Source organism: Ahaetulla prasina, chromosome 2, assembly GCF_028640845.1.
Source record: "Ahaetulla prasina isolate Xishuangbanna chromosome 2, ASM2864084v1, whole genome shotgun sequence".
Classification (NCBI taxonomy): domain Eukaryota; kingdom Metazoa; phylum Chordata; class Lepidosauria; order Squamata; family Colubridae; genus Ahaetulla; species Ahaetulla prasina.
The window spans coordinates 192,480,767-192,494,284 of NC_080540.1; the positions used below are offsets into that span (position 1 = coordinate 192,480,767).

A 13,518-nucleotide genomic window follows, 5' to 3' on the forward strand; every position below is an offset into this window, starting at 1 on the left:
GGTCGACTCCGAGGCGCCTCACTTGTGGGGTGCCGCAGGGGTCGATTCTCTCGCCCCTCCTGTTTAACATCTACATGAAGCCGCTGGGTGAGATCATCAGTGGTTTCGGTGTGAAGTATCAGCTGTATGCGGATGACACCCAGCTGTACTTTTCTACACCGGACCACCCCAACGAAGCTATCAAGTGCTGTCCCGGTGTCTGGAGGCCGACGGGTCTGGATGGGGAGAAACAGGCTCAAGCTCAATCCCGCCAAGACAGAGTGGTTGTGGATGCGGCATCCCGGTACAGTCAGCTTAATCCGCGGCTGACCATCGGTGGCGAGTCATTGGCCCCGATGGAAAGGGTCCGCAACAGGCGTCCCCCTGGATGACCGCCTGTCTCTAGAAGACCATTTGACGGCCGTCTCCAGGAGAGCGTTCTACCAGGTTCGCCTGGTACGCCAGTTGCGCCCCTTTCTGGACCGGGATGCCCTATGCACGGTCACTCACGCACTCGTGACGTCTCGCCTGGGTTACTGCAATGCTCTCTACCTGGGGCTCCCTTCAAGGGCATCCGGAGGCTGCAGTTAGTCCAGAATGCGGCTGCGCGGGTGATAGATGGAGCCCCTCGTGGCTCCCGTATAACACCCATCCTGCGCAGACTGCACTGGCTACCTGTGGCCTCCCGGGTGCGCTTCAAGGTCTTGGTGACCACCTTTAAAGCGCTCCATGGCATTGGGCGGGTTACTTACGGGACCGCCTACTGCTACCAAATACCTCTCACCGACCCGTGCGCTCTCACAGAGGGTCTCCTCAGGGTGCCGTCAGCAAGGCAATGTCGTCTGGCGGCGCCCAGGGCAAGGGCCTTCTCTGTGGGGCTCCCACCCTTGGAACGAACTTCCCCCCGGACTCCGCCAGCTTCCGGACCTTCGGACCTTCCGCCGCGGGCTTAAAACATATTTATTTAATTGTGCAGGACTGAGCTAGGTTTTAAATTCATGGGTTTTAATTGGGTTTTATTTGTATATTTTAATTAACGGGCTTTCAAATAAGTTTCTTAATTGTTTTTATTCTGTATTTATATTTATATGTTTTTAAATGCCTGTGAACCGCCCTGAGTCCTTCGGGAGATAGGGCGGTATATAAATACGATTAATAAATAAATAAATAAATAAATATCACCAAAGCATTCTTCTGGATGAGCACAGCAGGATGGAAAACTAAGGTGTGGGAGAATTTTTAGCATCAACTCTACATTAATGGGAAAGAAACTGGAAAATCCATTTTTACATTAAGACTACACTGCTCACATAATTTTCATAATTATTTGCCTTACTTATTCTGGACTTTGGATTCATTTCTCTGTATGATTTAATGAAATCATGTCACTAAATGAAAAGCCATTGCTCACATATGAAAAGAGGCTGTACAAATAAATGAGAAAGAGTTCCAAACTTTCAAGAGCCATGAGTGATTGTGTAGGAAATTAAGCTGAAATTAAATCCTAAACAAGACAAAGGTGCTGTTAGTAAAATGGAAACTGAATTCTAAGATTGAATCGAAGCCTGATCTGGATGGAATTGTATTCCCCAAGAAAGCCTATTCAAAATCTAGATTTCTTGATCCATAGGCAAAGAGAACATTTTCACAATTACAGCTAGTGTAGCAATTGCAGCAGTTCCCAAAGTAGACTGAACTTAGTGGTTAGCGGTCCCTTAGTTTGTAACTCAAATGCTGTGGTGCATTTTTTTTCTCTTGAAAAGTGTCCACAAATTAAGGTGGTGTAAAATATGGCAAGTGGGATGCAGTGGCTCAGTGGTTAAGACGCTGAACTTGTCAAGCAAAAGTTTGGAAGTTCAGCGGTTCTAATCCCTAGTGCCACTAACGGGGTGAGCTCCCATTACTTGTCCCAGCTTCTGCCAATCTGGCAGTTCGAAAGCACATAAAAATGCAAGTAGAAAAATAAGGACCACCTTTGGTGGGAAGATAACAGCATTCCGTGCGCCCTTTGGCATTGAGTCATGGAGGACCACGGAGACGTCTTCGGACAGGACTGGCTCTTCAGCTTTGAAATGGAGAGGAGCACCACCCCCTAGAGTCAGGAACGACTAGCACATATGTGTGAGAGGGACCTTTACCTTTACCTTTAAAATATAGCAGCCAAGGTCACGAATGATATGGATGTCTGCTCTAAAAGATTTAATCTGACTCCTAATAACTGGAATAGATTATTGGTTGCCTATTAGGTTCTGTATAAGGTTCTAGTTTTGATCTATAAAGCCCTTAATGGCTTATGTTCTAATTACCTGAACCAACCCAATTACCTCACTCAGCCAGAGAGGGTCCTGAGAAAAAGCCTCTGTTGCTGGAAGTTTGGCTGTTGCTATGCGAGAAAAAAAATACACATTTGGCTCCAATTCTCCCAGAATTTAGGAAGAGAACAGCAATGTGTGTCTTTCACCAAACTTTTAGTTATTTTAAGGATGGGTTCTGGTTTGGATTTTGATTCAATTGCATTGATTTTAATCATTATGCTTCATTTTTTAAAGCTATATACCTCATGAAGTATTTGGATAAATATGGTAAAAATTGAGAAATAACTAAACGAATAAAAATTATTCTGTTACCTAGCATTCTTTAACATTACTTAAAGTAACAATTACTGATCTGTACATCACTTAGTGACACATTATTCTTCAAACAATCGTTTAGAAAGGACAGGATGTAATATTGCAACTCTGCGAAACTGACTTGAATTCTCTGACAGCCAGAGAAGAAATACCAATTCTAGGACTAAATTACATTAGGTCTCTTCCTTGGTCTAGTGCACAATCATACATTCCTTATTTCTTTTAAAATTGATTTATATATCTAAATATTTTATCCTAACAAGTTTTATTTATTTTAGAAAGCTATTTGGCCAACCACTTTATGTACCATAACTCATAATGAAAGCAGTAAAAACATTTAAAAAGCATTGACAAATCAATGTCAAAAAACACCTTTCAGTGCCCTAAAAGGAATTGGAAGCCTCAGCCTATTCCAATCCTTGGGGGAAGTATTCAATTTAACAGGGTTGCATGGGATAAGTGGACTATCTAAAGCCATGTCAGGAATGCCTATTACACACCTTACAAATGCTACACTTAGCTAATTAAAATAATAAAACCACACACTGAGAGCAAGCAGACCTCAACTCCGTTTCAGCAAAGGAAGAAAAACAAATTACTATATAGGAAAGGTTGGTTAAAAAAAAAAGGAAAGGAAAGGAAAATGCATTTTCTTTTTGATACAAGCTACTCATATTTCACGCTCAGAAAGCATGACCAGAGAAAGAGAGAGAGATTTAAAAGGAACAAAACTTGGTAATGGAAGATAAGAGCATAGTAAGTTATCACTATTGTTTTTCATCTGTGTGATCCTTGGTTCCCTCTGCGTAGTCAAAAGCATTTTTATGGGTCATTTTAAGTTAGGAGCTGTTGCTGTACTTTAAAGCCTCTCCTGACTGCTGCTTCATAGCCAAAAAATCTTACTTTTAATGAAAAATAAATTAAATGGTGGAACTTCCTTGTGGCAATTTCTAAATGTGAGTCTGAGCATATGTAAATAGTTCTGTGTTGGTAGAAAATTTGCAATTAGGAGAAGAAAAACACCTAAACTTTTAGTGATCTTACAAATGGCCAGCCATAAAATGGTGGCAACTGAAAGGAAAGAGGCATATCCTGGACAAAGCTACGGTATACTATATGCTTAAATCTGTTGATTTGCAAACATGGTCCCTTCACCCTCTAAAGAATTCTGTAATTGTAGTTTGTCTCCTGAGAATATCCTCAACTTGCGACCATTAATTTCACAATGTTTCAAACTTATACTGGGCTCAGATAAAATGACTTATAACCAGTCCTCACATTTACAACTGTTGCACCACCCCCATGGTCATATGATCACCAATTTGAGCACGTGGCAACTGGATCAAAGTTCCAGCATCTTGCAGTCATGTGATCACAATTTGCAACCTTCCCAGCCAACTACTGACAAACAAAGTCAGCTAGGAAAGCTGGATTCACTTAACGACCATGCGGTTTGCTTAATGACCATGATAAAAATGGTCATAAAATCATGTCCAATCACGGGATGACTTGCTTAATGACCATATCACTTAGCAATTGTCAGCCTATGAGTGCCTGGGCATTGCTGCAGACAGCATCTGATTATTTTGGGAGACCCCTGAAGAGTTACAGGCTTTAGATAAGCCACTCCTCCAGCACCATCTTGGTATTTTTTCTTCACAGAGCCCAAGCCATTTAAATGTTTCTTGTATGGGACCTGGTTCCATTTGGCTCTCTTTGATAATCTTAAAATCTTAAAATATTTCAGTTCAGTTTTGTATCAGGAAAGCATTCCATTTCAGTTACTAATATGAATGAACCATGAGTTACCATGATTCCTAGAATTTGTAGGAAAATGTCCAAACATAATACATTAAGACCTTCTGTGGGTCTCATTCAGCTATGCCTGAATTTAGCCTCTGAATCACTGGTAGTTTCCACAAATAATGAAATTAACCCTTCCCAATTTCTTGTTTTAACATCCTCAATTCAGAATAATGGCAAATAACCTCTTCGACTTTTAAGAGGCAAGAGAGACTTTAATTTAAAAAGGTGCTTGGAAGGATTAAAGCCCTTAATGGCAGAACAAGGTTTAAGTTGCAGTTTATTGATTCCCAGCATAGGTTCAGATGAATTAAATGAAGAAGTCTATTCTGCAAGGCAATGTTTTTCAAAACATTCATGCTGATTTTTTTTTTAAAAATGTGATGAGTTTTGCTGTATTAGTTTTTTAGAAGTGTGTGGCTGGGAATTGGTCAGCCGTGCAGCCAACCCATACAAATCTACCTGGATTTATATTTGGCTAGAAAGCAAGAATTTACATTAATATTTATAAAAGATGTATTACACCAAAGATTAATTCCAGTCACAAATGATAACTATATTGAACTCTGAGAAAACAGTTTTGCAAAAAGCAATATACCATTTTAAGCATTACATTAAATTTACTACCAATAAATTTAACAATTTTTTTACAGATCAGCAGATCAGCAGATATTATACCTTGCTTGGCCAAATATTGCATAGAAGCATAACTCTAAAGTGGAAAATTTTGATCTATCAGTAGTTTTCCAGTGGACCCTGGATATTATAATAGCATTGTTGTTCTTACAGCAATAGCACTTAGCACTTAGGCTTATATACTACCCCATAGTGCTTTACAGCACTCTGAGCTGTAGAAATGTCAGCAGATTGCCCCCAACAATATGGGTCTTCATTTTACTGACCACAGAAGGTTGGAAGGCTAAGTCAACCTTGAGCCAGTCAGGATCGAACTGCAGTATTTCATTCCAAATACCACACAGTGGTGAAAATAATTATAAACCATGTTCAAATCATAAAGCGTAAAGTTGCTGGACTGTGTCTGTCCCTATAGGATTCTGGGTTTACTGTATCATTACTTCTAAACTGCCTTGAGAAAAGTTTTACTGAAAGAGGTATGAACTCCAAAGCAAACATGTTGCCATAAGAGTTGGTTGCAAACCATTTTTGCTCTCTATATATTGTGTATGGAGATGGAATCATGGGGTTTGAGAAACCTTGGAGGTCTTCTAGTCCAACCCCTGCCCATAGCAGGAGACATTGTCTCTTCCATCCACTGAGCTACAAGAAATTGGCATGCTGAGAAGGGAAGACTTGAAGGAGTTTTCTTACCTGTTTCTTCCAGAATCCCTGAACCCTTTTGCAAATGGATTTCGGTCAATTTTCAATCTGGTAATCTGGGAAACAGAAAATGATTTAGATTCCATAGTGAATATCTTATTCATCATTGTAAACTTTCACCAAACTTTTCTTTCTTATTGCATTGCCTATGAAACAATTAATTTATTCAACCTTATCACCAAGCTATCTGATTTTATGGAACTCCACTTGCTCCTTATTTTCTCCTTTTACTGTTTCCTTATTGATGAAATTTAGCACCAACCTCTAGGGCAGGGACTTTGAACAGTGCTATGTATATAGTAACTACACTGCTATATGAATAACAAATGCAGTTTCAGATGGAATGTTAAAATAAATTTCATCTCCCAAATGAGCATTTGTGATTTTGCATTTCTTGACAGCTGAAAAATTTACAAGTCATCCATGTATTTAAACTGGAGCTCATTCACATCATGAAGAAAGATATAAACTCTCTAGTGCAGATGATTTGTTAATACATATACACAGATGTTTTCCAAGTGAATCAAAAGTGCAGGAGGCAAAGGTCAATATATCTGGGTGTGACAGACAGCAGAGCTAACCCACATGACCCATAACCTCTCTTTGGTTCCTTTAATGCAAGAAACCCAGGGTGGGGGGGGTGGGGAGATCAACTCAGAACGTTACTAAAATGATATGAAATATATTGTGCCATTCTGAATGATATTAAAATATATTCATTCCTTTCTTAGACATTTTTATTGTTATCCAAACATGCAAGACTGCATTCAAACTGCTTTCTTGCCTTGCCAAAATGAAGTTAAACATGTTTTCTAAGTAAATTAAAAACATATTGTCTCTGCTGTCAACTAATGTTTCAGAATATAATCAATGGGTTTTTAGTGCTATATTTGCAATTCAAGAGATTCATTCTGTAGGTCAGGGCTAGCTGATCAGACAATTGCAATCCTTTGTAGTTCTCAACCCTGCAATCTCTTATCCAACGTAACGATCGCAATATTCATTGAAGTTATAAATTAAAGAGAAAAAATATTTTCTTTATATTCTGCAAAAGCCATTCAGTATTTAAGATGGATGGATGGGCGGATGAATGGACAGACAGATAATCTTGATATTTAGATTTTTTTTCTGGAGTTCTTCCAAAGAAATGAATTTCCATATTTATAGGTGATTGTCAATTTCCAAACAGATCAGGCCTGCCGCAGCCGTATTTCCATTTCTCAGCTTGCCACACAGTATGGGAGGGGGGAGAGGTTGGAATGTCAGATCAGACAATAACAACAAATCAGCCCATGGGAACCAAGGTCATCTCAACAGGTGCTGGCCAGAGACTGGAAGGAGTTGCCAAGGAGACGCCAGAACACCTAATTGGACAGTGTGTCCTGTGACAAGGAAGGAGGGAGTTATCTCTTCTTTAATTATACTAAAACCGCGGGAAATAGTTAGAGTTGGTTTTGCTTTCATGTGTGCCAAAATGATATACTAGTTTTTTGAGAAAAATGTTCATCTCGGAGTGCTGATTTGGTTGGGTTCATCAGTTGGAACTTTGACAGTGATCTTGTAATTGTCCAATGGTTCTGATTTATAACAAATGATGTTCTTCTGAGGAATGCAGCCTCAGGAATACAGTGAATTCTTCTCACTTGCCTTTTCTTTCAAGATGCCACCCCCCCTTGCTTTACTATATTATAACTTTAGATGACCACTTTACTGATCTATTGCAATGAAACTATGCTTACTATTTTTCCTCTTTCCAATTTAAAGGAAATTGTTTACATATTTCTTCATCCATAAATCATAATTTATAGATCCATTTCCCAATCTCATTGGTAGGTTCATAGAAGATGCTATCAAAAGTCAAAAACTCAAGTTTGATACATATTGTTTAATAATATCATCTGATATTAAACCAAAGTGAAGCCAAAGTGAAATGCAGTTGCTAACAGACAAGTTGCCAAGAGTTCAAAATCAAGCAAGAGACACCCTAAACACATCCAGCTCAGCCAGATTCCAGGGTGAGAAGAGCTCTCCCCTGCTGAAGTACATCTGTATATTATGACCTACCAGAACAATCATAAACTTTAAATTATAGTATGTGATATTATGTCCTAAGGGAAATTAAGTCCTAAGTAAACTTAACCTTCTAGAAAGTAAGTAACCTTTCTTTATTTTCTATATGAAAGGAATGTTCCTGTGCTAGCAACCTGAAGGTCTTAAAAATATCATGATCTGAACATGTTTCAGTTACTCAACAGTGAGATCTGAATGATAGAAAAGAGATTTATGCCATCTAAAGTCACAGTTTACCCTCCGAAATTGTTGAAATATCGATAATACTACTTGATTTGGCTTCTATTAACTTTCTTTACATTGTGCATCATCAAATATATAATTCTGACTTCAATTTTATAAAAAATAAAGGAGAAAAAGTTAGTTTACCACTGGATTTTATGTTTTCCAGAACATAAATTGGGAAATCAGTTGTGTCCATGTTTATTTAGATAGTCTGTGAGATGGCCTTGAGTTTACCTCCCAGGAACTTTTGTAGCTGATGGGAATATGTCCATTTGCATGCCTGCAATCTGTTTCCACATTCCAGCTATGAGTAGATGTAATACCGCAATTGCTTCAAGATCAGTTACTTATCTTCCTCTCACCTTTTTCTCTTTTTGCTTTTGCCTGATTCCCGTTTGTTTCTTTACAATCTAATCTTAAACCTTTAATCTGATTCAAACTCATGAAGTTGTAAACTCAGAATGAATACCACGCTCTCGTGAAACTTGTTAACCACCCAAGCTGTAAGACTAGGATAAATGAGGAGATGTCTTTTTCCAATCCTGGCTAGGAAGGTCTTATCCTCCCACAAATATCTCTGTTCCTTGAAGGAATGTGATTTGTCAACTACATACAGAAGAGTGGGACCTGGATCAGAATGTGGCAAACATAGTACAGATCTACTTTTTTGATTTTAAAAGATGAGCATATTTTTTAGAAAGATCAATCATTTTTTTAATTATGGTCAAAGACAGCCATTACAAATAAAAGCATTAAAAACAATAACGATATTAAAAAAATAAAAATCACTTAAATAAAAGGGTGTCAAGGAGCACACCTTTACACCTGCTGTAGGATCAAAACTAGTGCTGTGACAGGAAAGGACTTGCAGGGTTCCTTTTTGATTACCTGCTGATTTTGATAAGCGGTAACTGTGGTGAAGACAGTCTCTGGGAAATGGAAGGTTTTCACCCCATCACCTGTGGGGACTGGTTTCGTGGGAGACAAGTCACTGCTAAAGTCTTTGCAGATAACATGGATGCGTGGCTGATACTTATGCATTGAGTGCAAGATTATCTTGAAAAAAACAAGCAAGAAAAGAGAGAATCATTTGAATGCATTTATTTTCAAAATAAAGTTTGAAACTAAGATTTGGAAATCAATAATTAAGAATGACACTTCAAATCACAGATTACTGATCCATCCTTAACAGGGAGAGCAAAATTTGGAGCCCTGCTTTTTGATGAGTTCATTGCAGGAAGGGATGAGATGAGACTGCTATCTAATTTGGGCTGACAATATCCGCATATTCACAATAGAGAGAGTTTTATGAAGAGATTCTCTTCCCTTCTAAAGGGCTTTTGAGGGACCCCATCCCCAGTTATATCTAACCATCCCCTCAGCTCTGACATGAGAGGCATATTACAGGTCCTGTTTACAGAGTTCCAGGTGATGGGACCCAGAAGGAGAGCCTTCTTGGCCAGGCATCCACCCTGAGGAACATCATCCCCATCAAGGGGGATTGGCTCCAACACTACTGATTTTCCTCAAATCCCTTAAAACTTGGTTTTGTTCCCAGGCTTCGAGATCCCATGGAAATGGGGATCCCATGAAATGGTTGTATTGTATGCAAGACCTTGAATCTACTCTCCTGTGATTGTGTTTTTAATAGTAGTGGTTTTTAAGATTAATTAAATTGTTTTGTTTGCATTGTATGCCACATTCATGAGATAATGTATGTGTTCCACATTATTTGATAGATAAATAAATACATTTGATAAATAATCAAATAAACTAGCTAACTAGGAAAGTCAATACTTTATGTGTGTTTGTATGTGCCTTCAGATTAGTGGACTCTTGGCAACTGCCTGGAGAAGTCCCTGTAGTTTTCTTAGCAAGATTTCAGAGATGGTTCACCCTTGCCTACTTCCTAGGGGTGAAAGTGACTGGCCCAAAGTCATCCAGCACACTCAACTAAAGTGGGAGTGTGCTGGATGACACACTCATGTGTCACACATTGGGACACACATAGTCTCCCAATTTCTAGCCTAAACCCTTAACCACTACACCAAATTGGTTCTCTGCATGCATAAATTTATACATACAACAGAGAGTGGAAGAAGGGAATACCTCAAGCGAGGTAAGAAAATGGCACTAATGTTGTGAACAGATACTGTTTGGAGAATGTAGAAGAGTGAAACAGGCAATACTGAGAGCTAGAAAGGGCAAAGCTAAGTGGACATCTACTGAAAATTGAATGCAAACCCTTGTGACTTACATGGCCTTGATCATCTAGCTCATTGTTGGTCAGCTTCAGTTTATCAAAACTGACAACTTGCCGCATCCACGTGTCTCCAGATGCCAGTGAGTCAGGGTGAATATAGACCCTCGGAGGCACAGGGGAGTCGGCATTTCCCGCTACCATCCACTTGGAGCTGTGATACACATATCTGGGAGAAGTAAAGATGGGAGGGAGAAAGCTGTATTACTTAAAGAGCAAATTCCTCCCACTCCCCTTTTTTTATTTTATTTTTTTTCCTTGTCACCCATCAAACAGCATTCAGGATGTCCGATTATTTGCATAGGAAGGAAACAATATCCTCTGTCTGTTGTAATGGGACCCAGATGGTACCTGGAAATACTTCCTCACTTCTGCATCTCTATTAATCCTCTTTAATCCTGATTACTAACCCCTAAAAACTTTGCACAATTGTGCAGGTTAATTGATTAACTCTACTAATACCAGATGAAAATCTTTAGACACACTAAGAAATATTTCATTTTTTGCAGACAATTCTTCTACTTTCCTCTGCAAGCCAGGTGCTTATGTTTCTCAGTTTAAATCGTGGAAATCATTGGATTTCTCTTCTCTGTTTCTTCTCTAGATTTTTGTATAATGACACTTGCTGCTATATTTCTTGTGATCACTGAATTCAGTAAATACTAAGGGCACAACATTCATATCACCTCCTGCCCAAACTACCAAGTTAGCACAGCTGAATACATAAGCTAAATATACCTATACTCTGTCAAGGGAGATGTCTGAGGAAGCTGAGTGAAACCCAGATGGACTGGAACAAAGGAACAAACTCTAACAATCTGAGTCAGACAAAGATTCCTTAAGGGTTCTAGAGCCACAACCAGGAAAGAAAATCCTTGTTTAATCTAGAACATTTGTTTGGTAGATGAATTTTGTAATCACAGAGAAAGAAAAAAAAGCTGTAGTAGCCAGATACACGTACACTATATGTTTACTTATTTTAAGAAGCCAGATTCCAATGAAAATTTCTTCCCTGGTGCTGTTGACATAGCATTCATTTTGTTGTTATTAAGAAGTGTGGTAGATTTGTATTTTGCTTTATCATTTCTTCTCCAGCAGTTTTTAATCTAAGTTTATATTTTCATTTCATACTTCCGATGATACAATCTGTAGATTTGTCTTTGGACCAAACAAGAAAGATGAGCAGGTAGGAAACAGCTTGAAAGATCTAAACCCATTCAATTCATAAAGGTAAAAGGTGAACGTTTCCCCTGTACAGTCGAGTCCAACTTTAGGGGGAAGGGCCAAGGGAGCCAGCGTTGTCCAAAGATGTTTCCATGGTCATGTGATCAGCATGACTATACACCAAGGCCAGAGATGGGCTTCACATAATTTAACAATCGTTTCGCCCCAGCACCAAAAACGTGAGCGCAAGCATGTGCACACTCGCTTCGCTTGCACACATGCCTTCTGCGCATGCACTTTGCTCGCACACGTGCTCGCACACATGCGTGTGGCTTAAAAAATGCAGCTAAATAGGACAGCATAGCGCAAGGGCACAACTTCTGGTTCGCTTGAACCAGTCCAAACCGGTTGAATCTCACCCCTGACTGAGGCACATGGAATGCTGTTACCTTCCCACCAAAGCAGTGCCTATTTATCTACTCGCATTTGCATGCTTTCAAACTGCTAGATTGTCAGGAGCTGGCACAAGTATCTCACCTTGTCATGCAGCACTTGTTTCTTGAATTCAGGCTGTCACCTTTCCAGCTGACAAGCTCAGTGACTGATCAAATACTATATCATTCCTGGTTATGAGTAAGAAGTATGCCATGTTTGGCATGTCTCTCTGGATTGTTTCCCCATTCTTTCTCCAAACCAAAAACTGTCTCCTATTGACCTCACCCCTTTCCTAAGAGGTCTGTAAGGGGCGTGCATAAGAGCACAAGCGTGCCTACCATTCCTGTCCTAATGTTTCCTTTCATTATATCCAATAAATATAGTTATTACATACTTATGCTTATATATATGCTTTTATATTGTATAGTTATTTCATGCTTATGCTTACATATACTGTTGTGACAAATAAATAAATAAATAAAAATAAATAAATTCTTTCTAGCAAATGGGCTCAGCTTTGCCTTGCTTGGAGTCCTACTCCTCTTTTTTTAGAAAGCTATTCAATATATTTTTTAAATCTAGTTTTTAAACTCCTTTTCTCCAAATGTTTAAGATTAGCTTTAGAAATATTTTTTTTTAATTTACATTTATATCCCGCCCTTCTCCGAAGACTCAGGGCGGCTTACAGTGTATAAGGCAATAGTCTCATTCTATTTGTATATTTACAAAGTCAACTTATTGCCCCCCCCAACAATCTAGGTCCTCATTTTACCTACCTTATAAAGGATGGAAGGCTGAGTCAACCTTGGGCCGGGCTTGAACCTGCAGTAATTGCAGGCTGCTGTGTTTTAATAACAGGCTTCTTACAGCCTGAGCTACCACGGCCCGTATCAATGTTCTTATTTTTATGGTGAATAATAAAATATGTTTAGCAGATATTATAAGGCATATCCTCATGCTTAAGTAGCTATTTTTCTGTTAAGCATCAATGACCATTTTTGGTCCAACACTCAGGAGAAAATTTCTGAGGCAGATGAACATCATATCCATGAAAAAGATCTGAAATAAGATACTGTCTTATTATGAATTTTGGAAAATCCTGTTCCAACTTCTAAACATTTCCCAGCTAAGCTAATCTTTACCTGTATCTCTTGTTATCCACAGGTACAATGTCCATGGCTATGTAATACTGCTGGTGAGGGTCCAATCCTGTAATCTTCACTCTCATTGCAGGAAACATTCTCCTGCAAAAAAGAGGGAGGGATGAGCAAAACAATATGATTGCAATAAGAGCTCCCTTTACTGAGACAAAAATGGCCCAAAATTAAGAAGTTATGTAAGCTGTCCAGAGTCACTTTGAATTGAAATGGGCAGCAAATAAATTTCATCATACATACATGCATACATGCATACATACGCAAGTAAGTAAGTAATTCATGGAATGTATTAAGTGAAACAACTATATATTGATCTCATTGCTGCATCTTTGTCCATTATTTTGTACTATAGGTGTACAGATTCCAAGGTTTTGGGTTAGAATCAAGATTTTGGTATAGAGACAGAAGTATACATATAAGATTTTTATGTTTTTCCTGTACATCTTAAAAGAATGTG

At 38.8% G+C, this 13,518-nt stretch overlaps 1 protein-coding gene across 1 annotated transcript in view; it reads right to left on the reverse strand.

Moving 5' to 3' along the window:
• TBX15 (T-box transcription factor 15) overlaps window positions 1-13,518 on the reverse strand; it is a 90,388-nt gene that overhangs the window by 18,255 nt on the left and 58,615 nt on the right. Inside the window, exons 3-6 of the mRNA XM_058170818.1 lie at window positions 13,047-13,148; window positions 10,303-10,474; window positions 8,934-9,101; window positions 5,742-5,806 (exon numbers count right to left, since the gene is read on the reverse strand). Coding sequence (XP_058026801.1) covers window positions 5,742-5,806; window positions 8,934-9,101; window positions 10,303-10,474; window positions 13,047-13,148 — 507 coding nt within the window. The remainder of the gene's footprint in view (window positions 1-5,741; window positions 5,807-8,933; window positions 9,102-10,302; window positions 10,475-13,046; window positions 13,149-13,518) is intronic.